The 19,163-nt window shown below is 34.9% G+C and overlaps 1 protein-coding gene and 1 pseudogene across 2 annotated transcripts in view; both read right to left on the bottom strand.

The window, feature by feature from the left end:
• The window catches only part of DNAH14 (dynein axonemal heavy chain 14), a 554,037-nt gene that overhangs the window by 172,706 nt on the left and 362,168 nt on the right, over positions 1–19,163 (bottom strand). Inside the window, exons 52-53 of the mRNA XM_003791010.1 lie at positions 7,371–7,568; positions 543–704 (exon numbers count right to left, since the gene is read on the bottom strand). Of these exons, the coding sequence (XP_003791058.1) occupies positions 543–704; positions 7,371–7,568 (360 nt within the window). The remainder of the gene's footprint in view (positions 1–542; positions 705–7,370; positions 7,569–19,163) is intronic.
• LOC100949986 lies at positions 8,597–9,761 on the bottom strand (annotated as a pseudogene). Its single transcript, XR_001161350.2, has one exon. The product of XR_001161350.2 is annotated as a non-specific lipid-transfer protein pseudogene (transcript).

Raw genomic sequence — 19,163 nt, 5'->3', positions numbered from 1 at the left:
GAAACAATAACCTCATTAGCCAAGAAAGAATGTCAGTGAAAGAAATAATCTTGGGATCTTAGTTTTCATTTGCTTGCTTCCAAGATTTTTTTAAACCACTGATGGCCAGTCAGACTCAGATTCTTTTTTTTTTTTTTTTTGACAGAAGTCTCAGGCTGTCACCCTGGGTAGAGTGCTATGCTGTCATAGCTCACAGCAACCTCCAACTCTTGGGCTTGAGCAATCCTTTTGCCTTAGTTGTTTTTCTATTTTTAGTAGAGATGGGGTCTAGCTTTTGCTCAGGCTGGTTTTGAACTTGTGAGCTCAAGCAATCCATCCATCTTGGCCTCCAAGAGTGCTAGGATCAGATTCTTATTAATCTTTGATCTACCTAAGGGTATGGTGTGTCTGTGGATAGGGATGGTGGTCATTATTTTAGCTTTACAAACTCATTTAAAGAACTAAAGAAATTATATCCAACTTGAAAATATTGTAAAATTATACACATGGTCTACTTTTAATTTAACATGATAGTTTGATAAAGTCAACCCACATAAAAGTACCTTTTGAAAGAATGAAAGTAAAAACTGCCTATCATCCACGTGATCAAACTGTTCATCAAGAGATTTGATATGTTTTGCAATAGAGTCCAGCTCATCATTTTCAAACAAGTCAAGTATTCTTCCCAAATTGATAATGCAGTTCAGATCTTCCATAAATAAATCCTTAGGTAAAACATATATTTAAATCATGAACAAGTAAATTATTCATATATTCTACTTCAAATTTACCAAATGGAGAAAGCAATAGTGATTAAGGAGAGGTGAGACTAATTTTTTTAAAAGCTAACAGGGAAACCAACTCCTGTTACCCTCTCTTAGGGCAAACCCACCTGCGAATTCACCAAACCCACTATACATCATCCCCAAAGTGAAGTGAGAGAGGTCCCTGAGCTGCTGAGCTGTTGGCATGCCCTCAGGCCAGCAGGTGGCGAAATAACCACATCCAGGACCTAAGAAAGAGACCAGCAGTATCTCTGGTCTGCTAAATGGCTCTGTACTCACAATCAGATCTGAGAAATATCCCTGTGGGCCAACCCTGGAAAACATGCTCCCAGGTTTGCTGAATGGCTTTGTGCCTATATCCTGGGTTTGAGAAACAGGCCCATGGCCTATTCCTGGAAGACCTACTCATAGGCCAGCCATGTAGCAATGTACTCATGCCCCAGGATGAGAAACAGCCTCATAGGTTACCCCTGGCAGATACTCCCCCACTTCTGCATAGGCTGGCCAAGCAGTCATCCACTTACATCCTGGGCCTAAGAAACAGTTCTTCAGGCTTCCCTTGGTGGGCACACTTCCAGACTCTGACTAAGAAGCATTGTGTCTACTTCTTGGGTCTTAGAAACAGCTCTGTGGGCCACCCCAGCAGACATACCCTTAGAATGGCTAACCAAACATGTTCCCATGCCCCTGGCCAGGGTAATATCCCTGTGACCCTAACCCAGGTGAACCAGATCCAAGTTGGTTGTCCTACTGTGTGTATACACCATGTCCTTGATCTGAGAAATAGCTCAGTAAGCTCACCCTGACAAAGCCACACCACTGCTATCACAAATTCTTGAGCCTAAGCCATTGAGACACTTGCAAATATCACCAGTATGAATTACTACCAAAGAAACTACATGGAGATTACATTACTGCAACCATCTAGAACCAAAGCTGCCAATATAGCCCCACTGAACAATACCCCAAGATCCATCCATATAAATAAGTCTCTTCCTACGAAACCTATAGCATAAAGTTCCTCCTGATTCTGGGCCAATTTAAGCAGGGGAGATGGGGTTGCAAAGGCAGAGTGACTCCACTCAAATCTGAGCTGTTTATTTGTTGTCTTTATCCTTTCTTGTGGGGAGGATGAAAGCCAGGTGCCTCTAGTCTGCAATTTTGCCAATGTCACCAGGCCCAGAATATACTAATTTTTTATATATGCCAATATGTCAATTTTATAGCATAAAATAGGAACAGATGACTATTCCACTTAGAAATCAATGTTGGGACACATCAAACATTGAAAAAAAGGAAACATGACACCTGGAAAGGAACACAATAATTCACCATCAACAGACTCTAACCATAAGTAAATACACAAAAACTGGCAAAAGAAATCAAAATAATAATCTTAAGGAAACGCATTGAAGTATAAGGGGACATGAGTAGACAATCCAATGAAACCTGGAAAATAATTCACAATTTGAATTAAAAGTTAAATAAAAAGATAGATATCATAAAAGGAAACAAACAGAAATCCTAGAGCTAAAGAATTCAATTGATGAAAAAAAGAATCCAATCAAGAGCTGCAATGAGAGACTATAAAGTAGAAAAGGAATTTCTAAATTTGAAGACAGAGATAAAAAGGAAAAAAGGATGAAGAAAGGATATAGAATTTGTGAGACATCATAAAGCAAAAAAAAAATGCATTAAAGGCATTTCAGAAGGAGAAAAGAGGAAAAAAGGTATAGAAAACATTAAATGAAATAATATCTGAAAAAAAACCCAAGTTTTGGGAGAGAGATGGACATACAGAGCCAGGAAAGTGCAAATATCCCATAAAAGATTTATTGCAAAAAGGTCCTTTCACAGACATTAGAGTTTAACTACAGGCATCTACCACAATGCGCAGTTATTTTTTAGAGACAACGTTTTGCTCTTGTTCAGGTTGATCTGGAAGTTGTGAGATTAAGCAATCCACCTGTCTGGGCTTCCCAAGAGTGCTGAGATGACAGGCGTGAGTCACCATGCCTGGCCAATTCTTATATTAAAAAAAATTAAAATCATAATAAGTTTTTTATCTGATCCCAATAGAATAGAACTAGAAATTAATAAGAACATTCAATAAAAACAAATGCCAAATTAATCAACTGGTTCCTAAATGACCAATGGGTGAAGGAAGAAATTAAGCATGAAACTTAAAAATTCTTTGAAACAAATGGAAAAGAAACACAACATACCATGAGACATGCCAAAATAGTACTAAGAGGTAATTACAGCAATAAATGCCTATATCAAAAAGTAGAGATATTTCAAATGATATGCCTTAAAGAACTAGGAAAGCAAGAACAAACCAAACTCAAAATTAGTAGAAGAAAATAAATAACAAAGACCAGATCAGAAATAAACAAAATTGAGACTAAAATAAAAATTGCAATAGAACAATAAAACAAAACATTTTTTAAAAAAGATAAACAAAATCAGCTTGGCGCCTGTGGCTCAAGTGGCAAAGGCGCCAACCACATACACCTAAGGTGGCGGGTTCAAATCCCCAGCCCAGACCCGCCAAACAACAATGACGGCTGCAACCAAAAAATAGCCGGGTGTTGTGGCGGGCGCCTGTGGTCCCAGCTACTTGGGAGGCTGAGGCAGGAGACTTGCTTGAGCCCAGGAGTTGGAGGTTGCTATGAGCTGTGATGCCATGGCACTCTACCCAGGGGGATAGCTTGAGGCTCCATCTCAAAAAAAAAAAAAAAAAAAAAGAAATAAAACCAGAAAAGACACAAATTCATAAATTCTGAAGTGGAAAAGGAGATATCACAAAAGATACCACAGAAATACTAAAGTATCACTAGGGGCTACTATGAAAAATCATATACCAATAAATTAAAAATCATTGAGGAAATGAATAAATTCCTGCATGCATATAACCTATCAAGTTGGACCCAAAGAAATGGAAAACATGAACAGATCAATAACAAGTAATAATGCTGAATTTGTAAGAAAAAGTCTCCCTCAAAGGAAAATCCTATACTGGCTTCAGTGCTGAATTCTACCAGGCCTTTAAAAAAGAATTAATATAATTTCTTTCCATACTATTCCAACTCATTCTATGAGGCCAATATAACTCTGATAGCAAAACCAGGCAAGGTCATAACAACAACACCACCACCACCAACACCAACAACAAAAACTACAGGCCAATGTCCCTGATAAACAGATGCCAAAATATTCAATAAAATACTAGAAACTGAATCCAACAGCACCTCAAGAAGATAATGCATCACTTTCAAGTGGATTTGTTTCAGGTATGTAAGAAGGCCCAACATACACAAATCAATAAATGTGATGCATCAAATCAACAAAATGCAAGACAACAACTATTTTGATCATCTCAATAGATGCATAAAAAGCATCTGATAAAATTCAACATCTTTTCTTAATAAAAATTCTCAATAAATTAAGTGTAGAAGGACACAATAGAGGCCATATATAATAAACCCAGAGCTAGCACAGCACTATCCTGAACCAGGAAAAGCTAAAAGCCTTTCCCCTGAGAACTGGAATAAGATAAGCGCTCTCACTATTCTTATTCAACATAATACTGGAAGTCTTAGCCAGAACAATAAGGCAAAAGAAATAAAGAGCATCCAACCTGAAAAGGAGGAAGTCAAATTGTTCCTGTTTGCAGATAACATGATCTTATATATACCTAAAGACTCTACTCCAAAACGCTTAGGAGTGGTAAATGAATTAAGTAAAGTTGTGGGATACAAAAATTAACATACAAAAATCAGTAGTTTTCCTATACATGAACAATGAACTAACTGGAAAAGAAATCAAGAACCCAATATTATGTACAATAGCTAAAACCACCCAAATACCTACAAATAAATTTAATCAAGGAGCTGAATGAACTCTAAAGGAAAACTATAAAACATTGACAGAAAAAACTGAAGAGGTACAAACAAGTGGAAAAGAATTCCTGCTCATGGATTGAAAAACTAATAATATTAAAGTGTCCATATTATTCAAAGCAATCTATAGATTCAATGCAGTGCTTGCAAAATATCAATGATAGTCTTCACAGAAATAGAGAAAAAATCCTATTATTCTCATGGAACAAAAAAGACCTCAAATAACCTAAGGATTCCTGAGTGAAAAAGAATAAAGGTGGAGGCATCACACTACCAGACTTCAAAATATACTACAAAGCTACATTATCCTAAATATTATGGTACTAGAATAAAACAGACACACAGCCCAATAATACAGAATCGAGAACCAGCAATTAAAAGGCACCAAGAACATACAATGAAATAAGGACCATATACTTAACAAACGGTGCTGGGAAAATTGAATGCAGAAAAATGAAACTAGACCCCATCTCTCACCCTGTATAAAAATCAATTCAGTATGGATTAAAGAACTAAATACAACACCTGAAACTGTACATCTACTTGAAGAAAACAGGGGAAAACTTCAGGATATTGATCTGGGAAAGGATTATGAATAAGCTTTCAAAAATAAGGCAACAAAAGTAAAAATAAAAGATTATGCCAAACTAAAAAGTTGTCTGCACAGTAAAGAGTCCGCAGGGAGAAAAGACAACATATTGAACTGGAGAAAATACTTGTAAACTACTTATCAGACAAGGAATTAATATCCAAGAATATTCAAGGAACTCAAATATCTCAATAGCAAAAACCCAGACAATTCAATTAAAAAAAATGGGGAAATGATTTGAACAGACATTCTTCAAAAGAAGACACTTAAATGGCCAACAACTATATGAAAAAAGCTCAACATCAGTAATCATCAGGGACTTGCAAACCAAATCCACAATGAGGCACCATTTCATCCCAGTTAGGATAGTTTTTCTTTTTCTTTCTTTTTTTTTTTCTTTTGAGACAGAGTCTCACTAAGGTGCCCTCAGTAGAGTACCATGGCATCACAGCTCACAGCAACCACAAACTCTTGGGCTTAAGCAGTTCTCTTGCCTCAACCTCCCAAGCACCTGGGACTCCAGGCACCTGCCACAACACCCAGCTATTTTTTTTTTTGTAGTTGCTATTATTGTTTGGCAGGCCCAGTCTGGGTTCTACCCCTGAGCCCCAGTGTATGTGACTGGTGCCCTAGCTGCTGAGCTTTAGGTGCCGAGCCATAGAATAGCTTTTATAAAAAACACAGAAAATAGCAAATGCTGGTAAGAATGTGGAGAAAAGAGAACTCTTATCATTGTTGGTGGAATGTAAACAGCTATTATGGAGAAAAGCATGGACGTTTCTTAAAACACTACAAATAGAATGAGCATATATTCCAGCAACTCCACTACTGGAAATTGATCCAAAGAAAACAAAGTCAGTATATCAATAAGATATCTGCACACCCATGTATGGCAGCACTATTCACAGTAGTCAAAATATTCAATTAATGCAGGTGTCTGTCCAATAACATGTAACTGGATAAAGAAAATGTGATGTATATACACCATGGAATACTATTCAGCAATAAAAAGAGAAATCCTGTCATTCACAGTAACATGGGTGGAACTGGATGACATGTTAAGGGAAACAAGCCAAGAACAGAAAGCTAAACACTATTATATGTTCTCATTCATATGGGGAAGCTAAAAAAGTTGATTTCACGGAAGTAAAAAGTAGAGCAGAAGATAATAGAGGCTGGCAAGTGTAGGGGGAAGAGAAGGATAGGGAGAGATTTGCTAAAGGATGCAAAATTACCCCTAGATAGGAGGAATACACTTTTGGTGTCCCATCGCACTATAAGATAATTATAGTTATTAATAATACATTATACTTTCTTTTTTTTTTTGCAGCTTTTGGCCGGGGCTGGGTTTGAACCTGCCACTTCCGGTATATGGGGCCAGTACCCTACTTCTTTGAGCCACAGGCGCTGCCCAATACATTATACTTTCATATAGCTAGAGGGAGGATATTAAAAGTTTCAACACAAAGAAATGGTATTTGAGATGATGAATATGCTAATTACCCTAATCCGATTGCCTCACACTGAGCATATCAAAACATGTACTCCATAGTATGCATAATTATTGTTATTAAGTTAAGAAAAAAGGAGGGTATGGGCAAGCCACAAACCTAGAAAAAAATATGTAAAAATATGTATTGGACAAAATTTGTATTCTGTAAGGAAAGTCCTAAGCCTGATGTGAAATTAAAGCAGAAGAGTAAAGGAGAGAAACATAAGCCTCAGGGGTGAAAGCACACACTGTAGATTATAGATAATGGACACAGAAAATAGTTTTATATAAAACAGATACAGGATTTATTCTGATATAAAATGGATACTTTCAGCTACATATGTGATTACTTAGATTACTTCCAACTTGTTAATTCAAATTAAAATGATAAAAGACTTAGAAAATATTTTCATTGTAATGTTTATTCAAAACATTCTGTGGCATGATTACAAATATACAAACTCTGTGGGCTATGGCTGGATAAGAACAGAGAATAATGTAAAGAATTTATATGGTAGGCTAATGAGACTATAGATAAATATTTTCTTTTCAAGTATTAAATTTCTGAAGGGGGCTAAATAAACATAAAACTTTAGCAAATAATAAAGACAAAAAGTACTTACTTGTCCTGGGATTAAATTAAGAACCATCAGAACAGTCCGGTTCCCTTCTAATCCTGCTTGACTAAACACCTTTTTTAAGACTTCTCTGAATTCTATGTGGGTGTAATTGTGAGATATAGAGACTCGATATAGTTTGTTATCTTCCACGTAACAGGCTAAGGTTGCACAGGTTTCTTTTCCACATCCATCTATTCCAATCTTAGGGAAAAAAATACAACAGATGCCATCTATATATTGTCTGGGAATCTTTCAATGTACAGTTTTTTGTTTATTTGTGCTAGAAATTTTGACAAGTGAAAATACCTTGGAATACCTTCCCATTTTTTGGAATATATTAAATATAATTTAAGTATTTTATCAAAGTTTTATAAGATACTCATCCACATTTAACATTTTCATTTTCTCATAGCCTCTTGAAATATGAGATAATTTCACTGGAAAGATAATCTGAAAAAATAACACAGATAGTTTCATAAACCATCATTATGTCACTGTTAGTATTTGATTCTTCATTTATAAGGAACTAGATAAATCTTTTAAATTTTTGTTTATTATTATTTTTTAAGTCAGTTTCTTTGTTGCCTTGCCAGAAGTATAGTGGCTTATTACAATGTGTCTAGGAGATGCTTTGTCTTTTAGTGAGATGAACTGCGGTAAGAGGAGTGTGTCAGAATCTTTGGTGATGCTTGGAAAATGTTCACTTACAGTATCCTCTAGTAGGGCTCCCATACTTTTGGGTCTCTCTTCTTCTTCTTCAGGAATACATATAATTTGTATATTTGTATGTTTTTTGAGGTCCCATAATTCTGTCGGATTATCTCTGCTTTTACTCTCTTCTCTTCTTCCTCTTTAAATGCTTGAGTTAGCTCAAGAGCCTTATCTTACAGCTCTGAGATTCTTTCTTCTCTAGGGTTTAATCTGTCATTGATACTTTCTTTTTTTTTTTTTTTTTTTTCCAGGAAGAACCATTTTAATTTTCTAAACATTCTTCCAAAAGCATTATTTTATCCTCTATGTTACTGAATTATAAGAAATAACATTAGCATTAGAAAATTAGGAAAAAAGATAAATGCAGATACTTAAACACACATGAAAATTACAACAAAAGATCAAGAGCTTTATAAATTTGAATAGGAGATTATAATTTTAAAACTGTGCATCTCAAAGTAAACTTTATTTTTAACAGGGTTTTATGACTCTAATACACATATTTTTCAAGAAGGAAACCCAGTTTTAAAATATTTTTATTTTAAAAATAAGCTTGTGTTCAGCTACACATCCCTCCTCCCAAGAAGTGATCGTATTTCTTTTATTTTAATTTGGGAAGAAAATACTGTTTCTGATGGCATGAAAAGCAAAATTTTCTTTGAAATGGAAAATGTTTAGGTTGTTTTTTTTTTTTTAATCATCCCAGTGCAGAATTTTCAGCACTATTTATGAGACATTAATTAAGGTCATTAAGTGCACAACACTAATTACTGACCAGTTATTGGAACTGTTTCTTTACTAGTTCTCCCAAGGAAAACTCTTAAATTGAATATTCAGCAGAATAATCCCTAAATATACTTTATAAGCATAATAAGAGCTTTTATCTACATAATTTTTTGGATTTTATTCTTCCTAATTTTATTCTGAAACTCAGTTTTACCCCAAACCATAATTACCATATTAACTTTGTAATGCACAGTTGTCTGCAGCTCAGCAAGGCAGCAGTACACCATCAGGCTCTATCCACCCAGAGCTTAGGAAAAACAGGATTGGTCATACAACTGAAAAACAAATCTGTCTCACACAATTTGCCAATGTAAAGTTTCAGTCTAAATTCTCACAATGAAATATATGGATATGTTAGCTATATATTTCATCTTGATTTTCAAAAGTAGTCAAAGGGACTTCTTCACAGCTTAGCTTTGCCTGGCTGAAGCTGAAGATTTTGCAACTTCATAGCCAGACCCATGTTGCCAGTGATTTTCAGTTTGCCTTGAAAGAAGGCCGACTGAGGATTCATTTTGCCAGTCATTAAAGCCAGTAAGTCAGAGTCAGCCATTGTGATCGTGCAGTCAGCCTTCTTATCTGAGTTAGGAAGCACGGATCCTTTGCCGTTCTTCACATCCACCACCCAGGTGGCCTCTTTCCCCCCAGGGCCATCCTTCACCTTGAAGGCAAAAATACCACCAATTTTCTTCACAAACTGTTCCCCTTCCTCTTCAAGCTTCTTCTCAATCTCCTTAAAGACAACATTTGCTTTAAATCCATCACCTGGAGAGCTGGTTGGAGCAGCCTCGATTTGATGAGTTCGAAAAGAACTGGCAGCTTCGGGAAAACCCATCCTGTAGATCGTTACGACCACAGCTCCCCCAATGCCTAGGTTGTGCTGCAGAGCCACCTTTGCCCCCCATTGATACTTTCTAATGTACCTTTAAATTGTCTGGATGACTCCTTCAAATTCATAATCTTTGATATATCCTTTCTGATTTTATCATGTCTTTCATTCATTTCTTGGGTTGATTTTTGACTTCCTTTTCATAGTTATTCATTTCCCCTTCAATTCCTTTGATTGTTTTTACCATCCATGCTCTAAATTCTCTTTCTGTCATTTCCATAATTTCTTTATAGGTGGGATCTTCTGTGTGCTACCTCATGATCCCTTTGGGGGTTGATGTATTCTGGTTTTTCATGTTGCCAGAAATTTTGTGATGGTTTCACCTCGTGTATGTTTTCTTCTTGTTTACTTGCTTCTCTTACTAGTCCTCTCACTTCCTCCTTCTCCTTAATTTCCCTGTCCTTGTACCTGAGTGCTGAAGTGTCCTTTTGGTACATAGATGAAATGGAGAGAAGAGAGATGGGTGAAAAGACAGAAATAAAGATGTAAAAGAAAAGACAATAACAACAACAAAAACAATAAAACAAACAAACAATAAAAAAAAGAAGGAAGGGAGAAAAGACAGACAGAAAGAAATGATAATAATAATGGTGTTTGGCAGAGGACAGTGACCTGCACCTGGAATCACACTCTAGAGGACTGGGGCAGAAGGATTCTCTGAGATCAGGTGCTCATCACTGTCCTGATCAAGTGTGACATACTGCCACCATCAAATATGGAAAAGAGAAGGAGAAAGACCATGACATGCTGAGGACCTGTGTCTGCAGTCGTTGGGAAAATTCAATCGGGAAGGACTCAATAACACAGGGGTTTGAGGCCTTAAAGAGTGAGGTTGATGCCACAATGCCCCAGGTCAAGGCTGTGTCTCCGAAATAGAAAATAGAATGAAGCTGGACAAAACAGACCAGAAAAGAAAGAAAGAAAGAAAGAAGGAAGGAAGGAAGGAAAGAAAGAAAGAAAGAATGAACAAACCAAACAAAAAAAAATTGTAGTCATTTAAGAAATTTATGAGGGAAAGATCGGAAAAATTAGAAAGAAATCTAAGATAGAGTGAAAGAGGAAAGAAAAATAAAGAAAATGAAAGAGAAAAAAATGACAGGAAAGCCTATATGAAAGATAGAAGCCTTAAAATTAACAAACAAACGAACAAATGAACTCCTTCAAAACAAAAATAAAACAACACCAAAAACCCTATGAAAACAAATACGTTTTGTTTTCAACCTCACTGCAATCTTAAACTCCCAGGCTTAAATGATACTTCTGCCTCAGCCTCCCAAGTAGCTAGGACTATGGGCGCCTGTCACTCTGCTCAGCTAATTTTTCTATTTGTAGAGACAAAATCTTGCTCTTGCTAAGGTTGGTCTTGAACTCCCAGCCTCAAGCAATCCTCCTGCTTCAGTCTTCCAAAGTGCTAGGATTATGGGTTATAATCATTAATAGGTCATTATAATATAATTACTATAAAATATATAAATTATATATTATAATTATCTATATATAATCTATATATAAATTATAGCAGTTCCCTTACTGAATAGCATTCTATTGTATGGACATACCACATTTTGTATCCACTGATGGACATCTGGATTATTTCCACTTCTTGACTACTATGACTAATGCTGCCACTAATATTTTCATTAAAACCTTTGGAAGGATATTTATTTTAGTTCGTGTAGATACATAGGAATGGAATTCTTCAGTTATATGGTAAATGTATGTTAAACTTTGTAAGAAATGGCCAAACCTCTTTCCAAAGCAGTTGTACTATTTCACATTCCCACCAGAAATGTATGAAGGTTCAGTTTCTCCATACTTGTCAATACTTGTTATTAGCTTTCTTTTTGATTATAGTCATTCAAGTGTGTGGTTATCTCACTGTAGTTTTAATTTGTATTTCCTTAATGACTAATGAAGTTAAGTGTCTTTTCATGGGCTTACTAGTCATTTATGCATCTTAATTTATGAAACATATACTTAAATCTTTTGTTCATTTTAAAAAATACACTTACATTAGAAGAGTTTTAAATTTCTAGAAGAAATTTTTTCTTAGAAGAAAAATTTCTAAGATAATGCAGGTAATTGTATATATTCCATATGCAATTTCCCTTATTATTAACAAAAAACATTAATATAATACATTTGTTGCTAAAGTCCATACTTTATTCAATAATTTCCTTAGTTTGTGCCTAATGTCCCTTTTCTGTTCCAGGATCCTCTCCAGGATACTATACTGGGTGAACATAAAGTTCAAATTGCACACAAACTTTATGATCACCTTGTATTAAATTTATTAGCCCAATATCCTTAGGCTCTTCTTGGCTGTGACTGTTTCTCAGACTTTCCTTATTTTTGATGACTTTAACAGTTTTAAGGAGTACTGATTAGGTATTTTGTAGAAAGTTCCTCAGTTGGGATTTTGCTGATGTTTTTCTCATGACTGGATTGTGGTTCTATGTTCTTGGGAGGATATCCATGGAGGTAAAGTGCCATTTTCATCACATCATATCAATGAAAAATACTATCAACCTGATTTATAACTTTTGATGCAGATGTTGGTCAGCTGGATGAGGTAGTGTTTGTTAGGTTTTCCACTGTAAAGTTACTCTTCTTTCCCCCTTTCTGTACTGTACTCCTTGGGAGGAAATGACTATGTGTCACCCTCAGTTAAGGCAGGGCTTATGCTACCACTTCCTGACAGTTGGACTATCTATTGATATATACTTTATTTGGGATTCTGCATGCAGATTTATCTATTCTCCTCACTTACTTATTTATTTAATTATTTATTCATGTCAGTATGGCTTCATGGATATTTATTTCATACTGTGGATTGCAGTCCAAAATTACTTTATTCATTTTGTTGTTCCAGCTTTGGCCGTTGGGCACTCTTTGAATTGGCTCTGTGTCTTTGACATAGTGCCCTCCCCCCTTTCTTCTTGCACTTCCTTTCTGACACGAATAGGTGCTATGCTCTAGGCTTGTCTTGTATATTTTCTGTCCCAGGTCTATATAATCACCCATTTTCCCCAGGAGTTCTGGTTCCTCTTGTTGAGCATGGCATTAGAAACCAAGATCTGGATGCTGGAAACACTCATTGCTACTAGAGTCACTGCCTACAAACCCTCTCAGCAAGGAAATAAATGTTTGGATACTAACTCTTGTATATATTACATTCCTGTATTATATTTCAATATGCAGTCATCAACATTAAGTTAAACATAAGTTCAAGTTACGTCTCTAACTCTAATCCATTACTGTATATGGATCTTTCTAACTTCTTCCTCTCTCTTATTGGTAACTTCCCACTCCAACAATGAGAAAACTGGCTTCCACCAACCGCCATCCATTTACTTCATTATTCAATTCCAGGGTACCTATGTTGTGGTATCAGAATGGTTAACTTTATCCCCAAGTGGAAACTACTAACCAGAGCACAGTACTTATGTACAGATTCTTTTGCTTGGAGTTTTACAGATGTCACTCATTTCCAAAGTTTCTTAGGCCAGTTCCTTTCCCCCAACCTCTTCAGGAGTTTGTGACACACATTTGCAACATGGTTTCATTGTTCTGTTACAATCTGGTTTTATCCTGTGATTACCAGGCCTCCTAAGTTATTTTTTAAAAATCTGTATACACTAAGGTTCTCTTTGTGCTGTGAATTTCCATGGGCTTTTATAAATATATAGTGTATTCTGTTCACCATTCTAGTATCATACAAACTTTTTAATACCCTAAAAAAATCCTGTGCATCACTTACCCTTAAAACCAAACTCTCAGCAATCATTTATCTTTTACAATTTTCATAGTTTTTCCTTTTCTGGTATATTATATAATTGGAATCAAGCAATGTGTAGCCTTTCCAGATTGTTTCTTTTACTTGGAAATATGCCTTTAAGATTCACCTATATCTTTTTGTGGCTTGAGGGCTCGTTTTTTAAAATTTCTGAATCATTTCCATTGCATCCACATAGGACAGTTCATTCATTTGCTTTACTGAAAGACATCCTCGTTGCTTCCAGTTTTTGGTGGTTATGAATACAGTTGCTATAATTATTCATGTACAGGTTTTGTGTGGGCATGTTTTCAAACCAGTTAGGTAAATATGTGGGAGCACAATTTCTAGATCATATGGCAAGACTATGTTTAGCTTTGTAAGAAACTGCCTGTCTTCCAAAGTGACTGTGCTATTTTGCATTCCAAGCAGCAATGAATGTAGCTTCTTGTGCCCTGTATCCTTAAGAATAATTGCCATTATTATTTATTTGGATTTTGGTCATTTTAATAGGCATGTAGTAGTATCTCATTATTGTTTCCCATAATGACAATTGAAATTGAACATCTTTTCATATACTTTTGTGAGATATGTTTATTTCTTTCCTCTTATTCTTATTTGACATGTAATAAATGTACATATTTATGGGATACAAAGTATTATTTCCATATATGTATACAATGCATGATGATCACATTAGGATAATTAGCATATTGATCACCTCAAACATTTATCATTTGTGTTGTGAACATTCAAAGTCTTCTCTCCTAGCTTTTGAAAATACAGTAGAATCTCTAGAAGTTGATCATCCAAAGGACTGTAACAAACTGGTTATGATGGCCAACATCATAAGATGGCCAACACAAGGAACCAGGCCTACTGTACTGATATGTATATATGGTACATGTCCATTTTATAAAAATTAGGTCAGTTTAAGGAGGTGGTCAATGTAGGGAGTGGTCAGCTATGGAAGTTCTACTGTATACAAGATGTTACAGTTAATCATATTCAGCCTACGATGCTACAGAACATCAGAACTCATTCCTCTCATCTAGCTATAATATTGTATCCATTGACAAAACTCTTCCCATTTCTCATACTCTTCCCAGTCTTTAATACCCACAATTTTACTCTCTACTTCCACTAGCTTGAAATTTTTTCTTAGCTCCCACATGAAAGTGAGAACACGTGGTTGTTATTTTTCTTTGCCTGACTTATTTTGCTTAATATAATATCCTCAAGACTTTTCCATGTTGTTACTTATTGCAGAACTATTTATAATAGCTAACAACCTAAATGTTCATCACCAGAAGAATGGATAAAGACAATATGGTATATATAAATAATGAAATAAGTGTAATATTCATCCATAAAAAAGTGTCTGTTTATTTTTAGTTGGGTTGTTTGTCCTTAGGAATTTTTACAAACAAGATTACATGAAATGTAAATAAAGGTGGTTTTACTCCCCCCAACCCCCACCTGGATGCCCTTTCCATCCTTCTTTTATGTCTCATCGTACCGGCTAGAACCTGTAAGTATACATAGAGTGTTAAGTGGAAATTGTGAGATGGAACATTCTTGCTTTGTTCTCAATTTTAGGAGAAAAACATTTAGTTCTTCACTGTTAAGCACGAAGCTAGGTGCAGAGTTTTCATAGATATACTGTTATTAGGTTGATGAAGTTCTCTTCTATTCTTTTTTGCTAAGAGATTTTTTTTTTTAAAAATCATAAGTGTTGTTGGATTTTGCTAAATTCTTTTTTCTCAATCTATTGAGCTTATTAGGTGGTTTTTGCCTTTAATTCTATTAACTTGGTGTATTACATTGATGGATTTTTGAGTATTAAACCAAACAAGCATTCCTGCAATTCCTCAGTTGCTCATGGTGTATAATACTTGTTATATGTTGCAGGGTTTGGTTTGATAATATTTTGTTCAGAATATTTACCACTATCAGAATAAGGGATTGATCTGGAATTTTCTTCTTTCATGATGTCTTTATCTGGTTTTGGTAACTGGCCTTATAGATGAGTTGGGAAGTATTGCCTCTTCTATTTTCTGTAACAGTTTCTGAAGGAATGGTGTTAATTATCCTTAAAGATTTGATAGAATTCTCCAGCCATTTCGCTCTGAGCTTTTCCTTATGGGAAGTTTTATAATTCTTAATTAAATCTCTTTATATGTCATAGAATTATTCAAATTTTCTAATTCTTCAGTTTCAATAATTGGTGCCTTTCTAAGTTATAGTATTCCCTTAAAATCCTTTTTATTTTATTTATGTCATGTTGATAATGATATTCCCTCTTTAATTCTGATTTTTAATAATTTTGATAAATTGAATCTTCTCATTCTTTTTTCTTGGCCAATCTAGGTAAGGGTTTGTGAGTTTCATTGGTATTTTTAAAGAACCAACTTTTGGTTTCATTGACATTCTCTGTTGTTTTTCTATTTTTTATTCTCTAATCTTTATTATATTTTTTCTTCTGCTTGCTTTGGTTTTATTTCTTCTTTATAGTTTCGTAAGGTGGAAGGTTAGGTTATTGATTTGAGGTTATTCAAATATAGATATTTACAGCTCCAAATTTCTCTCAAAGTACTGCTTTAGGTATTTTGTGCTTTTGTTTCCTTTTATCTCAAGGTGATTTCTTCTTTTTTCCTTTTTTGGTTTTTAAACAAGCTCTAGCAAGTTTTATTAAAGAAAAAAAATGTGCATGATTTACTTTTTGCCAGTCTGTTTTGGCATTCTTCTAATGATATCAGAGTCACATGGATCCATGATACAGTATTTTCTTCATGCTGTGCTGGATTCAATATTCTTGACGCTGGAATGATGAACACGTTTGGATAACATAGCATAGGACTGTATTTCAGATTTCCTCAAAGTTGGGCAGTTATTGGAGTGAATGATCAAGCAGACTTTGAACATGATCAGACAGGAGAAGCAAAATTAGTCATTCGCTCTAATAACTGCCCAGCTTTGAGAAAATCTGAAATAACGGTAAGTAAGCTGGGTTCACCTCTTGGTTCTCTATTCTGTTCCATATATCTACCTCTCTGTTTTTGTGCCAGTACCATGCTGTTTTGATCGCTACCAATTTATAGTATAGCCTAAAGTCTGGTAGTGTAATTCCTTCTGCTTTGTTTTATTTCTGAATATTGTCTTGGCTATTTGAAGTATTTTCTGATTCCATAAAAAACAAAGTATTATTTTTTTGAGATCTTTAAAGTATGACAGTGGAGCTTTAATAGGGATTGCATTAAAATTGTATATTGCTTTGGGTAGTATGGACATTTTAACAACGCTGATTCTTCCCAGCCATGAGCATGGTATGTTTTTCCATGTTAACATTTTTGGCCATTTCTTTTCTTAGAGTTTCATAGTTCTCTTTATAGAGATCTTTCACATCCTTTGTTAGGTAAACTCCCAAATATTTCATCTTCTTTGGCATTACTGTGAACATAATAGAGTCCTTGACTGTTTTTTAAAATTTACTATTGTTGGTATATTTATGAGTGTTAATTTTATAACCTGAGATGCTACTGTAGTCCTTGATCACTTCTAAGAGTTTTGTAGTAGAATCTCTGATGTTTTCCAGATATACAATCATATCATCTGTGAAAAATAAAAGTTTTATCTCTTCTGACCCTATATGGATACCCTTGATCACCTTTTCTTGCCTAATTGCGATGGCTAAGACTTCCATTACAATGTTAAAAATCAGTGGAGACAATGAGCAACCTTGTCTGGTTCCTGATCTGAGTGGAAATGATTTCAATTTAACTCCATTCAATATGATATTGCCTGTGGGTTTGCTGTTGATGGCCTCTATCAGTTTAAGAAATGTCCCTTCTATACCAATTTTCTAAGTGTTCTGATCATGAAAGGATGCTGGATATTATCAAAAGCTTTTTCTGCATCAATTGTGAGAATCATATGGTCTTTTTTTTTTTTAAATTTGGTTATGTGATGAATTATATTTATGGATTTACATATATTGAACCAGCCTTAAGACCCTGGGATAAAACCCACTTGGTCATGGTGTATAATTTGTTTGATGTGTTGCTGGATTCTGTTTGTTAGGATCTTGCCAAATAATTTCGCATCAATATTCATTACTGATATTTGTCTATAATTTTCTTTTCTTGCTGGGTCTTTTCCTGGTTTGGGGATCAAGATGATGTTTGCTTCATAAAATGTGTTGAGTAGTATTCCTTCTTTTTCTATATTTTGGAAAAGGTTGAGTAATATAGGTACTAGTTCCTCTTTGAAGGTCTAATAGATTTCTGATATGAAGCCATCTGGTCCTGGGCTTTTCTTTTTAGGGAGGTTTTGTATAGCTGATGCTATTTCAGAACTTGATATACGCCTGTTCAACATTTCCACTTGATTCTGGCTAAGTCTTAGAAGGTGGCGTGCTTCCAAGTATTGGTCAATTTCCTTTGAATTTTCATATTTCTGAGAATAAATTTTCTTGTAATATTCATTAAGGATTTTTTGAATTTCTGAGGAGTCTGTTGTTATTTCATCTTTACCATTTCTGATTGATGAAATTAGACATTTTACTCTTTTTTTCCTGGATAGGTTAGCCAAAGGTTTATCTATTTTATGACCTTTACAAAAAACCAACTTTTTGATTTATGGATTTGTTGTATAATGCTTTTGTTTTCAATTTCATTTAATTCTGCTCTAATTTTGGTTATTTCTTTTCTTCTGCTAGGTTTGGGATTGGAATGTTCTTCCTTTTCCAGTTTCTTGAGATGTTCCATTAAGTTGTCAACTTCCTCTCTTTCCGTTCTCTTGAGGAAGGCTTGCAGTGCTTCTGCAAGAAGGAATTTCAGAAGAAATTTCCTTCTTAGGACTGCCTTTGCAGTATCCCAGAGTTTCTGATAATTTGTGTGTTCATTATCATTTTGTTCCCAAAATTTGGTAATTTCCTTCTTAATCTCATCTATGACCCAGCTGTCATTTAGCAAGAGGTTATTTAGTTCCACATTTTTATGAGTATGCAGATTCCTGTTGTTACTGGAATCTATGATGGATTCCATGATGGTTCAAGAAGATGCAAGGAATAATTTCTATTCTTTTAAATACCCTGAGGTCTTGTGACCTAAGATGTGACCCTATTGGAGTATGTCCTGTAGGCTGATGGGAAGAATGGTTATTCAGTTTTGTTAGGATGAAATGCTCTGTATATGTCTGTTAGATGCAAATGTTGAATGGTTAAGTTGAAATCTAAAATTTCTGTGCTTAGCTTCTTATTGGAGGATCTATCCAACACTGCCAAAGGAGTGTTAAAATCTTTGACTGTTATGGAACTGGAGGAAATCAAGTTGCTCATGTCTGTTAGAGTCTCTCTTATAAATTGAGGCACATTCTGGTTGGGTGCATGAATGTTAATAACTGAAATCTCATCATGTTGAGTATTACTCTTAACAAATATGAAGTGACCATCCTTATCTTTCCTTACTTTTGTTGATTTAAAGCCTAGTGTATCTGCAAATAATAGTGCAACACTTACTTTTTTCTGATTTCCATTTGCCTGAAATATAGATGACAATCCCTTCACCTGAGTCTATATTTATCTTTTAAGGTAAGATGAGATTCTTGATTCTTGTTTTTTTGTTTTTTTTTTTTT

The sequence above is a fragment of the Otolemur garnettii genome, unplaced genomic scaffold (assembly GCF_000181295.1).
Source record: "Otolemur garnettii isolate 467f Iridium unplaced genomic scaffold, OtoGar3 scaffold00045, whole genome shotgun sequence".
NCBI classification, from domain to species: domain Eukaryota; kingdom Metazoa; phylum Chordata; class Mammalia; order Primates; family Galagidae; genus Otolemur; species Otolemur garnettii.
Note: the sequence above shows the minus strand (reverse complement) of the source record. Positions and strands in the feature narration are given on the sequence as shown.